Here is a 19589-nt window from a genome sequence, read left to right on the forward strand (position 1 = left end):
CGCTCCTGCAGCTTGGTCCCCAGTTCCTCGCTCCGAGGAACAAACAAAGTGGCGACCCTATCAGCCGACGGAGACACTCTCCCCTTCCCGCCAACAAGACACCTGGAGTGGGGCGTGATTCCCACCCCGTTCTCTCTCAGCCTCGCCTTTTGATTGGGCACCAGGTTAATTGTGCGCTAAGCCATTGACTGAAACGCCTGTCGATCCCGTTTCTGGAGCCAGTTGTTAAAGGGGATTTGGGAACCGAGGGTCGGGAACAAGCCACAGCGTGGGGGCTGCGTTCATGGCTCTGGGGTCTCCGAGGTCTCCAGCCGCGTCAGCCCCGCCCCCGGGCCGCCGCCCCTCCAACGGGCTGGCGCAGGGGGCGCGTGCGCACTAGCCCAGCCTCGCGCAGGCCGGCGGGCGGGCGCGGGTGGACTGGGTGGGCGGGGGGGGAATGGGGACCGGGGGACGAAGTGGCGGACAGCGAACCAGGGCGAGGGCTAGTGTCTGTGAAGAGAGGGGTTCCGTTTGGATTTCCACTCAAGGGCATGAGGGAGCAGCGGTGTAAGCCGCACAGGGAGGCAACGGGGCGCGACAGGGCCCGCGGCCAGGGCGTCCAAGGCCAGGCCAGGTCCCGCGGGTGGTTCCCACTGGAGCCGGGAGGCAGAGGGGCACAGATGCAGCGAGAAAAAATGTGGATGCCCTGGAACGGGCTCGTCGTGATTGGGAAGAGAATGGACCTCCTGAGTAGAAACACCCAAAAGCCTGGGACGTGTGACCCGAAGCTTGAGTCTCAGCACCAGGGACTGGAAAATGTGGAAAAGACAGTCTTGAAAAAGAAGTCAGGCCCGAGTCAGGAAAGGGGGAATGTGAAGCTACCGCACAGTGTAGCAAGTGCGCTACAGGCTTCAGAAGGTTTGGGGAACGCGAGCCCAGAGGAAACGTGGGGAAAGCAAGAAGGCAGCCGTAAAACAGGGACTGAATCTCAGGGTGCGGGGACTACAGCAGGGGACAGGAGGGAGTCTGGGTCTAAAGAGACATTGAAGATTACTGGGGTGGGGACCAGTGGAGAGGACGTGATATCCAGAGGATATAAACCAGGGCACAATGAGGAGGAGCTGAGACTGAGTGGAGAGAAGCTGAGTTCAAGCAGAAAGAAGCTGGTGTTCAGGGGAGAGAAGGGGAGATCCAAGGGAGAGATGCTGGGGACTAGTGGAGAGGGTTTGCGACCCACAGGAGATATAGTGCAGTCAAGTGCAGAGAAGCTGGGATCCAGTAGGGAGAAACTGGGGACCAGCGGAGAGAATTTGAAGGGTTCGAGAGTGGGAAGCATAAATGAAGAGAAAACTGAAAGATTGGTAGAAGTTACTAGTGATGAAAGCGTAATAGGAGTTACTGGTGCTGAGATGGAAATTCCCTTTGAAAGGGTGGAAAGGAATGATCGAGAACTAGAGGGGACTGAGGAAGGGGTGCAGGTTAAGGAGGACGTCTTCCGTGGAGTGAATGATGGTACTGATGAATCTGTTTCTATGGCAGAGAAAGAGGGTGTAGATGAAGGTACTGGTGAGTAAGGCAGATGAAGGATTGAGGCTAAAGGAGGAAAGGGAAGCAGATAGAGGAGGTATTGCAAGTCAGGGGGGAAATCAGAGCCAAGCAGAACATTTTGGACCCTGAAGGGGTAAACATGAGACAGGCAAAGAGAGCATATAAGTCTAAAGGAAGACAATGGGAATGAAGAGCTGCTGGGAGTGAAGGCAGATACCAGGACCAAAGGAAACAGAAGAGGGATAGAGAGGGAGATGGGAACGTTTTGAGGAAAAAGAAAAGATCTGATAATGTGTTGATAGGTAAAGGAAAGCTGGGTATCAGTTTCTCGGAGAAGAGCTGTGACCAGGGAGCTTGTAGAGAAACAGATTTAGGATGGGCTAGAAGGGTTTGCTTTGCACAGTGAGGCAAGTGGAAGGTTGCTGTACATTAAAGGGTAGTTGGTAAAAGTTGTGGGAAAAGATGCGGGCGGGAGCGAGTAAAGAACACTTCTGAAAGAGGACCCTAAAAGCGAACGAGGGGCTCGAAATTGACAAAAGCAAGAGGAGAGGTAAGAAAATAAGGAAGTGAAGAAAAAAAAAAGAAGCCCTACCTCATAGTAGTGATTTTGTGTGTTGGATTTTGAAGTTATTTTCTTCACTATTTCTGCGCCCTCCTTTCCGTCCTGTAGCCAATTCTATAATCTAATGGTTCCGGCCCCTCATAGGGCCTGTATGTCTGGCCCAAGCCCATCCTCGTTGGTCTTCCCTCTAGTTATTCCTGGAATCATCGCTGGGCCCACTGTTTCAGTCACTTCACCACGATCACCACGATCCACAGTTTCCCCTCACCTCCACATCACATTGGAATTGCTTATACCTGATTTGAAATGGTCTCAGTTATTTGTATTATTGCTGTTTTCATATCAATTGTTCTTAATCGAATTCTCAAAGGGTAACCCTAATCTCTTATCTTAAGGGTAATTTGCTGTTTTCTTTACGAATTTTCCTGTGTGAGAGTGGCTAACACACGAACAAATACACTGTACCACTGCATTAGTACTCTAGGGCGCAACACGCTCTCCTAAATGTTATTACATACATTCTGTAACTTCTCTCATCTTAACAGAAACGCAAAACCTCTCGTGACCCCACATTCCCCTCTACCTGCTGCCCTATTTTTTTTGCTTCCAGTAACAGGCACAAAAACGGCCCCCAAAAGATATATTCACTTTCTAATCCCAGGAACTTGTGAAAATTCCCTTATATGGCAAAAGATGTGGTCAAATTAAAGATTTGGAGAGGAGGAGCTTATTCTGGAGAACCTGGATGAGCCCTAAATGCCATCACAAGTGTCCTGATATGAGGGAGACAGAAGAGATCAGACACATGCAGAAGAGGAGGAGGCAATGTGACCCCAGAAAGAGACACGCGAGACACAGCCATAGTCTAGGAATGTTGACAGCCACCAGACGTTAATGGGTAAAGAATGGCTTCTTCCCCAGAGCCTCTGTAGGGAGTGTGACCTCTGACAATACCTTGATTTTGGACTCTGGGCTCCAGAACTATAAGAAAATAAATTTCTTCTGTTTTAAGCTGCCCAGTAGGTGCTAATTGGTTAAGCAGCTTTCGGAAACTAATATCCTCGCTTTCCAGTAGAATTCCTCCAAATAGTTGTCATGCATACTTTTTCTAAGTATTCTCTTATATTCTTTTTAAAAAAAAAATTGTTTATTTATTTATTTTTAGAGAGAGGGGAAAGGAGAAAGAGAGGGAGAGAAACATCACTGTGTGGTTGCCTCTCACTCACGCCCTCAAGTGGGAACCTGATGTGCAACCTAGTCATGTGCCCTGACTGGGAATCGAACCAGCGACACTTGGTTTGCAGGCTGACGCTCAATCCACTGAGCCACAGCAGTCTTGTATTCTTTTTATCTGGCTTTTTACTTTGGACATTTTAATATATACAGAAAAGTTAAAAGATCAGAGCAATGAACAACTAAATATCCCCTACCTAGATTCAATGGTTGATAAGTTTGCTTTGTTTTACCTCTGTGTCCTTCAGCACATATCTCCTAAGACTACCATCTCCTGCATATCCCTAATACCTAAGTATAATTGTTTTAATTATATATTTTTACATTATAATTTAATACATTATAATTAAGAATAATTCCTTTATATCATCTAATATTAACCTATATTCAAATATCCTCCCCTATTGCCAAAACATTTTTTATAACTTTTTCATTGGCCCAGGATCTAGTCAGGGCTCATTTTTGGGAATATAATTGTTAATTCTTTTTCATCTACATTCCTCTCCTTCTTATTTTGTTTTAACAATTTTGACTACTTTTTAAAGACTTTCAGGCCCGTGTTCTTATAGATGTCCAACATTCTGAATTGATCTGATTGTGTCCAGGTAGTTTGTTCTGATAGTTTGTCCTGATAGTTTTTTCTTCTATCTGATACAGTCCCTGCCTGCTGGAATTTGGGGTCCTAGGCCCTGGTTTCCCTTTTTCTGTAGCACTCATCACTCTCCGGGTCTTACTTCTGTAGTTCTTTATTACCTATCTCTCCCCCACGAGAATGTAAGCTCCGTGAGGGAATCAATGCATGTCTGTCGGGTTCCCTGCTCCAGTCACTGTCAAAGCAACACATAGTAGGCACTCTGCATGGATTTGTGGTATGAAACAGTTTGTCACATTCAGTGACTTCACCTGGCTTAATTCTATTTAACATCTATTGAGGAACTGCTGTAATAATTTACCCTGTTCCTTAGAATATCTCACATTCTTTGAAGCCTCAAATGCCTAAAAAGTCTTCATTCCATACTTGAAGTTCATCTAGGTATAGAATTTTTCCTTAGCAGCTTGACGGCATGCCCCTTTTGTCCCTCCAAGCCGAGAGTCCAGATCTATTTTTATGCTGGAGCCCTCGTGCGTGACCAGAAGTTCTGTGTATGTGGCCTCTTTCCTTCTCCTTGTCTCCATATTTCTGCTTATTTATTGGTTAGAAGTTTACAGCGTGTTCTTTCTCCCATTCTCCAGGAACTCTGACCCGAGAGTTGGACAATAAAGTAGAGATAGTGGGTGTGGACCGAGCTGGCAAGATAAGCTACCGGAGGCTCAAGTCTAGTCGTAGGATCTTTCTGACAATGATAATAGCTAACATTTGCGGAACTTTTGTCATATAGTAATCAGACTAATTTCATAGGCACCATGCTAAGCACTTTACATGGTCTCTGTGACTTATTCTTTCCAACATCTCTGAGGTTGGAACTATTACTCCATCAACTCTACCAACCAGAAACTGTGAGGGCCAGGCCCTGCGCGCAGGCAGCCTGACCCCAGAGCCGACTGGAAACCGCTCTGCTAAATGGCCTGCTCGGTTTTCTAGCCTGCCAAGGCCAGGGCTCTGATCCAGCCTGCGGGGCGGGGAATGAGGCCGGGCAACAACCCTTCCATTCATTCAGTGAATGCTTGTTCAATGAGTGCTTCAGTGTCAAGTTTTTAAGACCACAAATGCCAAAAAACAATGATGTTTATTTTCTTTTCCAGATTTCTGCCTTCCTAAGATCATCTACTGCTGGCCTTCTCCGGGGATTGTCTGAGCACCAAGAAGCTGCTGCCTCTTTTCGAAGAGGCTTGCACAGGCGTGAGGTCAAGATGGCCAGTTTTCGGTTGTGTAGGTCTCTCGGACTGCACTGAACAGTGTATTATGAACCAAATAAGCAGCCTTCTTCTTTGGCTGGAATATATCTTCTCTTGCAATAGCAGATGCATTCCCCTGAAGCCACAGGAAGAAAAAGTGAAGATCAAGACACTGTGGCAAACGGCAGCCACCATGTAAGTACAGGTATTGTCAGTCGCCCAGGTAGCTAGAACTTTATAATATCCCTTTTTACTAAAATTAACCAAAATGCATACATTTCAAGGAATTAAGGGTGCCTGAGTGATTTTATGTATTTTTAGGATTCTCTTCTTTCTTTGCCAATTCCCAAAGGTCCCTGTTCCTTGCAACAGGATGTGTTTAAGGTGGCATTATTGTTTGGCTTTTATTCAAATGCCCTCTTAGTCGGCCCCATTCGTTCATTCAGAAAACACTGAACTTGCACTATGTGCCAGTCAGAGGCATGCACCAAGGTGTAGGGCCAGGTCCTTGTCCCTGGCCTCCTTTCTCATATTGAGACAGATGTCTCAACAGGTAGATTACGATGCATTGTGAGGTGAGTTAACGGGAACTGTGTACTAAGTGCAGTGGGAACCGCAGAGGAGGGAGGCCCTAACCATGAGAGGCTGTTTAGAGGGGTGATCATGGAAGGCTTCATGGTGGGGGTGACCATTTTGGCCTGGACTTAGAAGTTGAGGAAGGGCCAACATTAGGTGAGAAGAGGAAAGAGAAATATTCTAAGCAAGAATAATAGTGTCACCAAGGTGCCATGACCAAGAACTGGATGGTTTGTTCAGAAAAAGGCAAGAACTGTAGTTTGGTGTGGCTGGAGCACAGAGACTATAATAGAGACTGGATGGTGAGGAGGTAGTCACCAAGCCTACAGATAACAGTAGTTAATCTGTATTATCAACCTTACTCTGCAATTAGATACTTTGCATCCAGTATCTCATTTAATCCCATAGTAGCCCTTTGAGAGGGGTTGTATTATTTATTTTTAATATTTTATTTATTTTAAAAGTTCTTGTTTACTTTTTTTTTTTTTTTTTAGAGAGAGAGAGGAGAAGGAAGGGAGAAAGAAAGGAAGAGAGACATCAATGTGTAATACATCTATCTGTTGCCTCTCACACGCCCTCAACTGGGGACCTGGCCTGCAACCCAGGCACGTGCCCTGGCCGGGAACTGAACCGGGGATCTTTAGGTTTGCAGGTCGGCACTCAACCCACTGAGCCACGCCAGCCAGGGCATGAGAGGCTGTATTATTATCCAAATTTTATAGATGAGGAAGTTGGAGCCTGGAGTAGTCAGTCAAAATGATAGGGCAGGTATATTGTAGCAGCAGTCAGGATATGAACCCAAGGGAATCAGCACCTTTAGCCACTACACGGTAGCTTCGGCAGCTGACTGGATTTCCGTGCCACACGATTGGGAGGTGAAGTGACCACCCGATGAGGCAGTTGACAAATGGCAGACTCGGGCCTGGAACCCACTGGAAGCACCCCCTGCTTCCCAGAGCTCACACACAGGCTGCCGGGTGCCACATCAGGCCACAGACATGTCGTGAGGGGCCCATAGAATATTGTTTTTCTTTTTCAATTACAGTTGACATTCAATACTATTTTTTTTAAAGATTTTATTTCTTTTTAGAGAGAGCAGAATGGAGAAAGAGAGGTAGAGAAGCATTGATGTGCAAGAGAAACATCGATGGGTTGCCTCTCCTCAGCCGGCAACCCAGGCATATGCTCTAACTGGGAATCAAACCCATGACCTTTTGGTTCACAGTCCGGCACTCAATCCACTGAGCCACACCAGCCAGGGTCAATACTATTTTATATTAGTTTCAGATGTACATGACCCATAGAATATTTTAAACCATTTTCAGAACTAATCGCTAGCATTTTAAAGTCTAGAGATTCACATTAAAACCTAGGTTTCTGGTTTGAAAAGAGACAATCTGGCCACATTAGGCCCATATTGCAACCTAGCTGCCTGTCTGCGTTCCCTTCAGCTAGGACCTGTGATTCCAGTTGGCCAGAGCCAGCCTGCCCGGGGTCCTAACCCACCTCTGGAAGTGCCCAAGTTTGCATCTCTGCACCGCCAGCTGGCCCAGTTGGATGCCAGACTGGGCTTGAGCATTTAATCTTGTGTCAAGCCCAGGCCTCCTCTGCTCACGGCTGAATACATACTCTTTTTGAACATTAGGGAATGCAGTGCCTATAAGATAAAAACAACAATATGTTTTGTTTTGTTTGTTTTTTTCTAAATGCTTCGGGAATTGAGAAAAATGAAATACTTGTCCATGCTTGAGTGCCCACAGGGAGGAGGCTCATGTTCAGTAGTGCAGGGCAAAGGTGAACGGTCATAGTTCCTGACACCAGCACCAAGTACAATGAAATAGCAATCGTACCATGGAAGATGGCAGAAGTAGTGGCAGCTATACAAATCATGCTGTGATTTTTATCTGTTTACTTTGTTTTGTAATAAGTAATTTGCTTGAATTTTGAGCTGTGTACTTTGGGCATATAATAAGGAAGCCCTTGGGGAAAATACGTGTGTGTGCTTGTGTGTGTGTGTGTACCATAGCTCACACAGCTTGAAATTTTCTGCAGAAATTCAATTTCAGAACATTTTAAAAAGTCTTATGATTTATTAAGTGTTGAAATCCTATTTCTGTAGCATTAAGTTAAAATGTGAGGCACAGGCCCTGGCTGGTGTGGCTCAGTGGATTGAGCTCCGGCCTGCAAACCAAAGAGTCACAGGTTCGATTCCCAGTCAGGGCACCTGCCTGGGTTGTGGGCCAGGTGGGCACGCGAGAGGCAACCACACATTGATGTTTCTCTCCGTCTCTTTCTCCCTCCCTTCCTTTCTCTCTAAAAAATAAATAAAAGAAATCTTTTTAAAAAATGTGAGGCACATGATGGCAAACAGGTATTTGTCCATATATAAGTATTTTTGTTACATTAAGACGTAACAGTCCCCCACAGTGGCAGTGGTCAGGCTGGACAAATGATGAAATTTATACTTGTGTGAATTTGTATGCAATTTGTAAGTTGCACTTAGAGACACTTTTTAAACAGGCACAGGAAATAAAGCTGACACCAGAACCTCAGGAATTTGACCCCTAATCTGGGTTCTTGCGTGACACCCATTTTCCGTCATGCCTGATCCCCTGATTCAGGAACCGGAGGAAGGAGGCTGCTGCCACCAGGCACCATTCGGACTGGCCACTGGGTCTCAGAGGTTCACTGCCCGTCTTGCAAGAGTGTTTGTGTCAGAACACACGGACCCAACTCTCAAAGAGGCCAGCCCTGCCAGCCTTTCCCTGGGAGTTAGAATTAACTGTACAAGATTTACATTGCAGATCAGTATGGTCCTGGAGCCGTATCTACACAGAACACACTCTGCTGCTCCTTGGACTCTGACCCTGCCCTGCACATCCTCCTTCCTCCTTCCTCTCCTCCTTAGAGACCTCCCAGTCCTGATGTGCACACCTAGGGTGGGACCTGGACGTGTGTTGTGGCCAGTTCTGTTCGTGTCTGTGTTGCCCATAATCTAGACAGAATTTCCAGTCAGAATTTCTTACTGATATATAGACCAAAATGCCTACTGCTGTGTGGTTAGCATTGTGCTGAGAGCCAGTACATTCACAACTGGTATTTTATCTCGGTCACATTGTAATTTCATTCTTGTGGTTTGGCCTAAAAAGCCTAGGCTCCCCTCAGAAGAGCCAGCCAACTTTGTAGTAAAATTCTACCATTTAATTATTTAACAAATAGTTAGTAAGCACCTGTTATTTGCAAGGCACTATTCCAGATGTCAGGATTTTAGCAGAGGACAAACTGACAAATATCCCCGATCTCTTGGGGTTGATGCTGTCATGGAAGAAGACATAACGTGAAGAAGACATGTAATGTGAGCTAAGAATTTTGAAGGAAAGCCAAGGGGGTGAGGGAGAGAGTATGACAGGTACGTGTGTGTGCGTGGTCTTTCAGATGAGGTAGTTGGGGAAGGCCTTTTTGATGAAGTGACTCTCAAAGCAGGGCCCAGAATGGGGTGAGGGAGAAGCAGCTGTGTGGAGGAAGTTCTTTCCAGGCCAGCGGGCCGGTCGCCGGGACAGGGCCTCTGCGTGGCGAGTGTGCCTGGCCCGCCTGAGGACTCAGAGGCCCCTGACTGAACCTCTGTGCTCCCCGTCCTCCGTGTCTGCAAGTCCATGTTGGGAGGAACAAATGAAAACATTTGTGTGGAATGATTTATGTAAACCATCAAGCACAGTATAAAAGTTATCCTCTGTATGTTGAGTTCATCAGGTATTTGTAGAGTGCCTAAATCACAGATCATAATGATTATATTACCATTCTCCCCTTTCATTTTCTTTTATGATTGAGGTGAAATTCACAAAACATCTAATTAACCGTTTTACAGTGTACGTCCAGTGGCATTTAATGCATTCGCACTGTTGTGCGAGTACTACCTCTCTCTAGTTCCAAATCTTTTCATTACCCTGCCCTCTTATTTTTAATATAAGTTTGTGTTACTGCTCTTGAAAAAATATCCTCCCCCCATATCTGACTTTGCTCTTTCTGTTTCTGTCTGGCCTTCCCCAGTTCCTATGATTCACCCATGTGTTTATTCAACAGATAATTATCAAGCATTTGCTGTGCAGTAGGCGCCATGCTAGGTAGGTACGGGGGACCCAATGGTGACAGAGGACACACAAGTTCCTGTGTTTAGGGGACTCATAATCTAGTGGGGGATTTAGACACTGAACATAGTACCATAAAATTGATTTAAATTATGATAAATGCTTATAAGAAAAAAGGCTGTGAAAAGTGTGTTTGAAACATTTGTGAAGTTATTAAAGCTACTAGAAGTGAGAAACCACTAGTTTTTGTGTGTCTCAGGATATTAACAGTTACCTAAGATGAACCCCTTTGTTCAGTAAGTTAAATACTACTCGATTGTAGTAAAATGAGGTTTTGGAACGTGGAAATATAAACTACCCACAGCAGTGAATTTTAGACTAACATCTGACTTATCAGCTTAAACAAATCAGCATTTATTGCGTAAACTTTAACCATCATGTTTGCTAATTATTCAATTTCAATTAAAAAAGTTACCATGTATTAAACTTGACATCCATCCTACGCCAAATAAAATTTGGTCATTTTTTTTTTAATGTAGCTCAGAATAACATGGCTACTTTTTTTTTTTTTTTTTTTTATAGTTTACTCATAGTTCATAGGCACTGGGGAGAAAAATCATCTCAGGAAAGTGACCTGGATTATGTTAGGACAGAAGGCAGCAAGGCCGGGAAAGGTAAAAACGGTATTTCATGTATTTCCTCCTGATAACAGCGCTCTGAGGTACACAGGACAGACGCCACTCCCATGTTCTAGATGTGGAAACTGAGCCTTAGAAGGCTGTGCCTTGCTCACGGACACGTGGCGGGGGTCATATGTGGCATTCACGTGAGCCGTATGTCCGGGCAGCTGGAAGGCGCCGCGTCCGACAGGGGGCAGTGGCGCGCCGGGCAGGAGGCGGTGGCCCCGCGGCCACACCGCCCACAGGGCGCGCTCCCGGCTTTCCAGGAGAGGGCACTGCTGGGCTGGCCTCCGAGTCACCTCCCCTGACCTTCCCCGTCCTGTCCTCAGGCCCCCTCCCTCCTATCCCCGCTGATGTGCGCACCTCTGTCTCTCTGGGCGATTGTTTCTTAATCACGCCGTGGACTAGCGCATCGGGGCTAGTAACCCGCGTCAGCTCCAGTGATGAGCTGGCGACCACCACAACATGGGTGCAGCCCCCCCCACCCCCACCCCCGCCCCGGCGGGAGCCGCAGAAGCTGCTGGCGTCCCCCCCGCGGCCATATGGTGCTGCCACCGCGCCAGGGGGCACATCCGTCATGTAGGCGCCGTCGCCAGGTTTCTTCAGGCAGGACGACTGGCAGCATTTCCACCCCACCCACAGCGAGTTTCGCTTTCCTAACATGGTTAAAAAGTGCCTTCTGACTGAAGTAGGGTGGCTGAACGGGTGCCAACGCCTCGGTTAATTTTTTATGTGGTCACTTGTTGGAGGTTCCTTCCTGCCAGTGAGTCTCTCTCCCTTCTTCTCGGGAAGGTGCCCAGAACGGCCCTCTTTGGCGTTTGTCCAAAGTCCGGGTTCTAATAGCTTCTGGACTGTGGTTTAATTTTAACCAGGTACTCTTCTTCTGGAACAATTACTTTTTAATCTGAAAAGAGCCTGTATGACCGGAGCAATGACACCTCCTGCATGAATCAGTGGGGGAAGTTATGTCCATTTACTGCTGACGTATTCTTTCTAAAAGGGGAGACTGATTCGGTGAGAAGAATGAAAATGGAGACCACAGCCAGGTCCGTCTGCAGGAGAGTTTGAACGTCTGCTTTGATCAGCGTGATAAGCCCCGGGCGTCTGAGGAGAGTGGGCTCAGGAGAGGGCTGGTGGCCGGCGTGACCGAGTGGCCCCTGAGGTGGCCGCGTGGCACCGGCTTTCTCAGACAATCTCAATTCCTGGGACAGAAGACACACTGGCCTCTGCCAGGCCACACATCAGACTGCCACCAGTTGTCAGTTCTGAAAATGTGGCCGCTGGAGAGGCGGTCAGCAATGACAGGCCTTGCCTCCTTAGGGCTGGCCGTAGCAGGCAGAGAAGTCGCGCTGTGATCCCCGGGGCTCCCTGCGTGGTCGGTATTTCCGTTACCTCTTCTTTGCTTAACAACGCAAGCCCTTTGGTAACAATTACTTGTATTTGTAGGACCTTAAAGAATTTTCTCAAGTGTTTTTTAAATATTTTATTTATTTTTAGAGAGACGGGAAGGGAGAGAGAAAGAGGGAGAGAAACAGCAACGTGTGCTTGCCTCTCTCACACCCGCAACTGGGCACCTGGCCTGCAGCCCAGGCGTGTGCCCTGACTGGGAATCGAACTGCCGACCCTTTGGTTTGCAGGCTGGCACTTAATTCACTGAGCCACACCAGTTAGGGCTTAAAGAATTCTTGATGCAGCCAGACAGCAATGGGTTACTTACCTTTTTGCAGTTTAGGTGGCAATGGAAACCAAGCCTAGAATAAAATGATTTATGCCAGTCCCAGGTGAGGCAACCAAATTTGGGAAGATGTTCTCATTTTACAGAAATATTATAGTCTGCACTTTGCCAGAGAGTCCTCCTTGGGCTTATTTAAATATGAAGCTCTTCTGGAGCACTTAAGTAGGAGGGAAGCCAGAAAAAAATAGAGGCTGCCCTGGCTGGTGTGGCTCAGTGGATTGAGTGCTGGCCTGTGAACCAGAAGGTCCCCGGTTCGGTTCCCAGTCAGGGCACAGGCCTGGGCTGAGGGCCAGGTCCCCGGCTGGGGGTGTGCATGAGATAGCCAATTGATTGATGTTTCTCTTTCACTTCAATATTTTCCTTCCTCTTCTTCTCCCTCCCTTTCCCTCTCTCTAAAAAGTAAGTAAATAAAAATCTTAAGAAAAGAAAAACCAGAGGCTAACTTTCAAAAGCTGTCCAGTGCAAGGTGAGTCTTAAATAAAAATAAAGTAAGGGCTGAGGCTTCCATTTAGAAAAATCTGACCTCATGTAGACCCTTCTAAGGGCAGGTGTACAAAGCCAGGTGTAGTCATGCTGACCTGATCCATCCCTGCAAAAGCTCCTGAAGGCTGAGACTGTGTCTTTCATGAGTCCTCACTGCTGCAGTTCTTCGTTCAAAACACTCAATGAGTGTCAGATCAACATGTTTATCGGTTAGATTTGATGTGCATAAGGAGAACGGTCCATCCACTCACGACCTAGCCTGGCATTAAATCAGAACCTGTTTCTTCGCCCTTCCTCTGGAGGAGGGCTGGAGATAAGAGAAATTGAGAGTTTCACATGCCCAGAGGAGCAGATGCTACAGAGATGAGTTTTTGAGAAAAGAAAGCCAGCCGACCTAATCTGGGAGTGCGATCACCACAAAGAATGCGTTTCTGTTTCATCATTTAGCTTCTCGCTCAGCCTTCTAGCTCAGACCTGTGCCCCGACGTGTCAGGCAGCGCCTTCCTTTCTCAGGCCTTCTCCGTGCCCACTGGGCACCGTTCCTCATTCAGACCTGGGCTGCTACATCCCGGACACCCCTGTTTCCTGACCCTCCCTTTGTACCTGCCAAAGGCAGAGGCATTGGGGAGGCACTTTCAGAGTGATGCTAGGCTCCCCAAAAGGTACTGTCACCCCCTAGAAAGGACATCCACTCTGTGATGTCTCCTAGGAGCCCTGGGAGGTGACCAGTTGGGCACTGATTCAGCTGGGAGGGAGGTAGCACGGATCGTTGATGCCTATCTGGTTGAGCTCAGTCAGCCTGGGGAAGGGCGGGCCTGTGACTCCCACGGGTTTGGGGGTGAGAGAGTGGCGTGGGGAACTCTTGTGCTACAAATTCTTTGGGTGTTGTGGTAGTTTCCCCAAGATTCCTTTATCTTAAAGTTTTTACCTGTCAGCCAGCACACACAGGGTTAGGATTTCTCTTTCGTCTTGGCTATATCATCAGAAACACAGAAAAACCATGAGAATAACAGATCTGTAAAACAAGCTCACATAGGAGGCCCAGGCTATTGGGACAGATGTCAGAGTCATGGGGTATCGGGGGTGACGGAGGACAAAGGAGCCCACCTCGGGGTGTGAGGGGAACACTGCTGTGTTACTGTCAGTGAGAAATTCCCTCTAAATACTCTCATCTCGGAGAGAAAGGAATGGAACTAAGGGCTGATGTCGGAGTACACGTAGCTGCCCTAGTTATAAGGTTGTCTAATTAATAGACAGCTCCATGGTGTGGGGCAGTGAGGTCACGCACAGCCCTGAGTATTATTAACAAGGCTTGCCCGGGGCTGCAGGCTGGTTCTCTCTTAGTCTCCAGGCTGCTCTGGACCAGAAAAGGGGTAAAATACTGCTGGGACATCCCAAATATTAGCTCTGAAGGGCAAACAGGCTGGAGAGGAAGAGCGCCTTTAGATCCAGTCATGGTGGCCAAGCCCCAAATGAACGATGTCACCATGTGCGCCTTGCGGGAGCCCCTCCGGCAGTTTTGGATTTGTGGTCCTATGTGGACCCGTGCTGCTGAGAGCGTGGCTTCCTGTGTTGGACTTAGCCTATCAGCAAGATGCAGCTTACATTATTTGTCTGCCAAATTGCACCAAACGTACAGTCTCTTTTTAAGTTCAGTCAAATTAATGTTTAGAAATACTGTAGCTGGAAAAGGCTAGAACAGCGTTATGCCAGAAAACAATGATTACTGAGATTAGAATGCTTTGAACTTGAGCACAAGAGAACACTGTGAATTTGTAGGACTTAACCAGGACAGGTACCCATCTCTTATGAGAAGCGTGGAGGTTGCTAAAAGGTACCAGCACTGTTGTAAGAGGTCTTTCAGGGAGCAGACTAAGGAGGAAAGGAAGGAGGTAAAACCTCAGAAGACACCAGGAGTCATTGCCCTCTGCACAGTACTGGGGGCTGAATGGTTTGGGTCGGTTACCTGGGCAGAAGGGTAACCTGAGGAAGGAAGAAGGTGCGGCACAGCCTCTGGAGGAAGTGCTCGGTGATGAGTGCTCAGTAGCAGCCTCTTTGATGTCAAAGGTGGAATAGTTGAGCCCCAGACCTCACTGTAAGATGCGAAGAGTCACTCTAAATTTATAAGCCCATTAAACTAGTATTTTTGACTGCCTACATGTCTGGCTTTAGGGGAAACACACAGAATGCTTCCAGCCACACCTCCTCAAGCCACTTAGCTGACAGTTTTTTCTTCTAATTACTCTAGTGAGTGTCTCTGTTATTTACATAGTTTGGGTAAGATAGGGCAGGAGGATTTGCACCTTGGTACCCTTTCAAGAGGGCTCAAATTCAGCCTATCTGTAGAAATCAGTCTGAACACACACACACACACACACACACACAATCAGCTCTCTGTCTGATTTGCTACGGCCATGGGACCAGAGTCAGGGGTTTTGAGTTTGTACTTCTTCATGGACTTTCTGGGCGAACAATGACTAGTTCATTTAAAGGCTCCTCTTCCTCATTCTTTTTTTTGTTAAAACCAGAGGGCTTCTGCCCTTCTCCTTTCTTTCTTTCCTTGGATGGTACTAAGATCAGTGAGATAATGGTCCTAAAGTAATCTGAGTAACTTCAGGAAGGGTACACCTTGACTGGCTGTCCCACTGGGGGCAGTTCACAAACCCCCCTGGCCCAGGGCTTCCGCCTGCGACCCTGGGAGGCTGCCCACGAGGAAGGAGGAGAGTGTGGATACGGCACCCCATGGGGCTGTTGGTCGGTGTTGTTTATTCCTGACCTTGACATCCACACTCTTATCTCGAGAAGGAGGATAAACGGTCGTTTGACCAGTTGTGTCGCATTATCATGCGAGCCCTCTGTCATCTCCAGCACGACTCGCAGGGCTGCATAGTTCCAGGAACTAATAAGAGGGAATAAAAAGATTTTTTTCCTCTGATGCACTTTTACAAGATGTCTTCAAAGGTGAGGCGGTAGGGAAGTGGTGAACCCTGTGCCCTTGTGCGCTGGTTGGAGCGTCAGAATTCCAACGGGAGGGCGGAGGGACCTTTTGCTCGGTTACATGGCCAGGGATCGGAGAGCCTCAAGGTGACCACGAGCCGTGTAAGCTAGATGTTGCTGTGCTTTGTAGGCCGATGGTGTGACCTGCGGCCGCGGCAGCTGGTTGAAGGACGGCTGTGGCTTGGCCGGGCAGCCCATTCCACACCAGCTCTTCTGGGTAATGGCTCTTCACTCAGCCTGTGCTGTTGAGGGGCTGTCCTATGTCCCCACCTTCTCCATCCTCATGGGGGATAAAGAAGCTGGACTTTTTACGGGAAGAATCTTAGGTCTCTGAGCCCAGAGGGGAAGCCATTGTGCCCGTGAGGGTTATTCACCCACAGGAGAGCCTCAAGGACAAAGGCATCTTCTAGAGACACTGGGGGGTGGGGGGGGGGAGTTTGCAGAAGGAGATTGTGGTGAGCCCAGAGTCTGGGGGGAGCTCATTAAAGCCGTGTTGAGAGGAGCCTGGCAGTTGGTGGAGTGAGGAAAGGGGAACAGAGCAGAGGCCCGGAGGGACCGTGAAGATGGAGCAGCAGCCATGGAGCAGGACAGGGGAAGCTTAATTATGCTAATTATTAGACTAACTGCAAGGGAATATAACATTCGTTAGATGGCAAAGGCTCTTCTTAGCAGAAAAAGTATGTGAGCTTGTGCACTGTGGACTGGCAAAGGCTTGGGAACCGGCGTGTTGAAAAGGAAAGAGACAGCAAACCTTGTAGCTATAAACAGATGTTTTCTGTGTTCCTGCCACCAAAACTTGCCATTTGATGTCAGGTGACCCTTAGTGTGTGTGTGTGCACGTTTGCACTATTAGGTCGCCTTGTGAACAATTCTGAGTTTTAAGAAAATGTTGGAGAAGTCAGCGATGAACAATTCTAGGAGACAGGTTCCACTCGGGCCTTGGCCGGGGAAGACGAGGCCCTTCCTGCTGCCATTCGCTGTGTGACACTGCTGTCATCCTTCCCCCGGACACTTTCCCGTCCTCCAGGAAAGCTGGGCTCCTGCCCTGGCTCATGCATATATGTAAGTGCGTGTGTGCGTGTGTGTGTGTGTGTGTGTGCGTGTGCGCCCGCGTGTAGTGGGGGTGGGAGAAGAGCAAGTTGTCTCCTCTGTTACAATGGCCACCAGTTCACTGGTGGCTTTGAGCTGAGTCAAGGTGAAGCAAGAGTGACACCAAGTGCCAAGAACTGGAGTTTGCTGTGACATCAGGTGATCGCTCTGCTCAAATCAGAGGAGCAGAGAGAACGGCTTTGTTCCGGGCCACGGCATTCACTGGAATGAGAGGGTGATGAGAGCCTTGGAGGCTGGCTGGACATCCGTGGGCCTCTCTGCTCTTTTGGGCGAGGGGAGTGGCTCCCGGGGACTCAGATGCAGAGCTGAGGCTTTGAATAGATTTGTACAATACAAATCAAGGTGAAACGCCTTGTTGGCTAGAACATGATGCAGAGACCCAGGCTGCCACTTCTCTCCCACACTGGTCCTTCAGCTGCGGCTGGTGACCGCAGGCCCACCCTCCGCGCTGGTGAGAGGGCTCTCAGGTTACGAAGGCAGGTAGTGGGTCACCTTTGTATGCAGAGAACAACCCGTTTTCCTTTGTTCAAGAAAACACTGACCCACTTCTCTGTGCTTGTTCTAGAGGCTGCTCCTGGCTCAAGGTCCCCATGGCCAGAAATCCAGCCCGTTAAGTTGTGGGCGGGGAGCTAAGATTTGTGTTCCTGTGGAAAGGCTCCCTGAGAGGGACTGGGCACTTTGGGGGACAGAGAATTCCATTCCAAGCATGGATAGGATCACCCCTGGTGAAGACCAGACCTACATTTACAACACCCCCCCTAACTGTTTCCCCAGGGGAAGAGGGTGGCCAAGTTGGTATCTGCCTTCCAGCCAGTCCTTGTTCTCAGCTTGGAGCCTACTTGGTGTCTTCCTTCATGGGAGATAAGGAGGGAATAGATTTGTTTGTCCAGGTGTTACTGACTGTCTCGGGCACAGGAGTGTCTTCAGGGCGTAGTGTCAGAACCGGTCCCCCTGACGTCTGTATTCCTGACCTGGGTGCTGTAAACAGCAGGTTGATTCACAGTTGAGAGGTATTGGGAAACCCCTTGGGGGGGAGATTTCGAAATGAGATTCCGATTAGAAACAACAGAGTGGAGTGAGGTCCTAAGGAATGAAAGGGACAGAAAAAGCTCCCGTCCTGGCACCTGGCTGGATAGTGGGGGTAAACGAAGAGCCTAGGGAAGCCTGGAACGGGAGCGAAGCAGCCGAGCTGAGCACAAGGCTCCTCTCCCCGCTGCCGACAAGGACAAGGGGCCCGCTCTGCCTGTTCACCAGGCAGCCCACGCCCAGACCACTCCAGGCTCAGTCTAGGGCGCATCAGTGCCAGAAAGGTATAGCGAAATCAGAGGGCTCCTGCGGAGAGGGAGGGGCGGGCGCGGGGGAGGACGTTGGCGAGAATATTGAGGACGGGACTGGTGAGGAAACAAGGAATAAAGCTCAGGAAGCCAGAGCCGAGCCTTGGTGGTCCCGGCGGGAAGGGGCCGCCCCGCTGTCTGCGCCCCTCGTCCCACAGCCCTCCTCTGTGCTCCAGCTCAGGACACCCTGGCATCAGGTGGCTCTGAGTGGTGGGAGCCTGTGACCTGAAGAGCACAGGCAAGGATGCTGGCTGGACAAGAGGAGAAGGAGAGGGAAACTGAGGCACAAGGAGAGGAAGAGCAAGTAAAACAAGGAAGGAAGAAAAGGGAGCAGAGAGACGGGAAGGTGGACAGGGGAACCTAGAAGGCACAAAAAGAGCGGGGGGAGAGGGAAGACCCTGCATCTCATCTGGGGGAGGGATGGACTTGGAATGGTGCAGTCAGCCGTGAGTCTTCGCCCTGGCCGGCGAGCTCCGCTGGTTAGAGCGTCATCCCGATGCGCTAAGGTTGCAGGTTCGATCTCCAGTCAGGGCACACACAAGAATCAATCAATGATGCATCAGTAAGGGAGCAACAGACCTACGTTTTTCTGTGTGTGTGTGTGTCTCGCCCTCCCTTCCTCTCTCTAAAAAAAAATCAATAAAATAAAAAATGAGTCTCCAACATGGCCAATACTTAGAAAGTTTGTCTGTCACCTGATCAATAAGTCCCTCTCATCTAATGGGATGAGGACAGTGGCACTCCCTGAGGGTGTTTGAGGCCATCCTGTGTGAAAGCCGTGAGTGGCACTGTAAGAAGCAGCAAACCAGTTATGAATAAGAGGGGCTCGTGACTCACGAGCATGCCTACCACCTCCGCCCAGAAGCCATGACTTCCCCCGTCCCGTGCTGGGTGGGGACCCATCTAACCAGAGCCACCACCCAGCCTCTCCTTGTCTCCTTAGGTGACATGCTCTGGCATCCTTGGTCCACCCAACTTAGCCCCCAAATGTTTTGCCAAAACATCAGTAAACAAGTATAGATGAAGGGCCATCATAGATCTCTTCAGTTTGTACCATTTTCTCCTCCCTCCCAGAGCCCAGCGCGTGACTAACCAAGGATTTCTCCTCACGGGCTATATATTCTTTCCTCAAGGAGTGATCAGAAGGCTCCCAAACACCGTCCTCAGAGCTCAGAGTAAGTTTATTTTTATTTTCATAGTCTATTACTATGGACCAGGAAATCCAAGACTTGGCTTGAACCACATCGGAAAATCGTCCCTCACCCCCAGCACATGGAGAATTCTCATCAACCAGTGCAAGCCTGGCACAGCAGCTGGTCACCTTTCTCACTCAGGTTAAGTCGGAGGTGAATGCTATTAACCACCACGTCTAACATTTGTTCGGGGCTTTACCCTGTGCAGAACAAATAATCGTCATATTTAATCCTCACA

The 19589-nt window shown here is 48.6% G+C and overlaps 1 protein-coding gene across 1 annotated transcript; it reads left to right on the forward strand.

Moving 5' to 3' along the window:
• The first annotated feature begins 283 nt into the window (after positions 1–283).
• Positions 284–5347, forward strand: LOC150017492 (uncharacterized). The gene is made up of 3 exons (XM_090291868.1): positions 284–368; positions 457–2077; positions 5066–5347. The coding sequence occupies exons 1-2, from the start codon at positions 284–286 to the stop codon at positions 1551–1553; spliced, it is 1182 nt and encodes a 393-aa protein (XP_090147994.1). The 3' UTR covers positions 1554–2077; positions 5066–5347.
• Positions 5348–19589: the final 14242 nt, after the last annotated feature.

The sequence above is a fragment of the Furipterus horrens genome, unplaced genomic scaffold (assembly GCF_987537825.1).
Source record: "Furipterus horrens unplaced genomic scaffold, mFurHor1.1.pri manual_scaffold_2, whole genome shotgun sequence".
Taxonomy (NCBI): Eukaryota; Metazoa; Chordata; class Mammalia; order Chiroptera; family Furipteridae; genus Furipterus; species Furipterus horrens.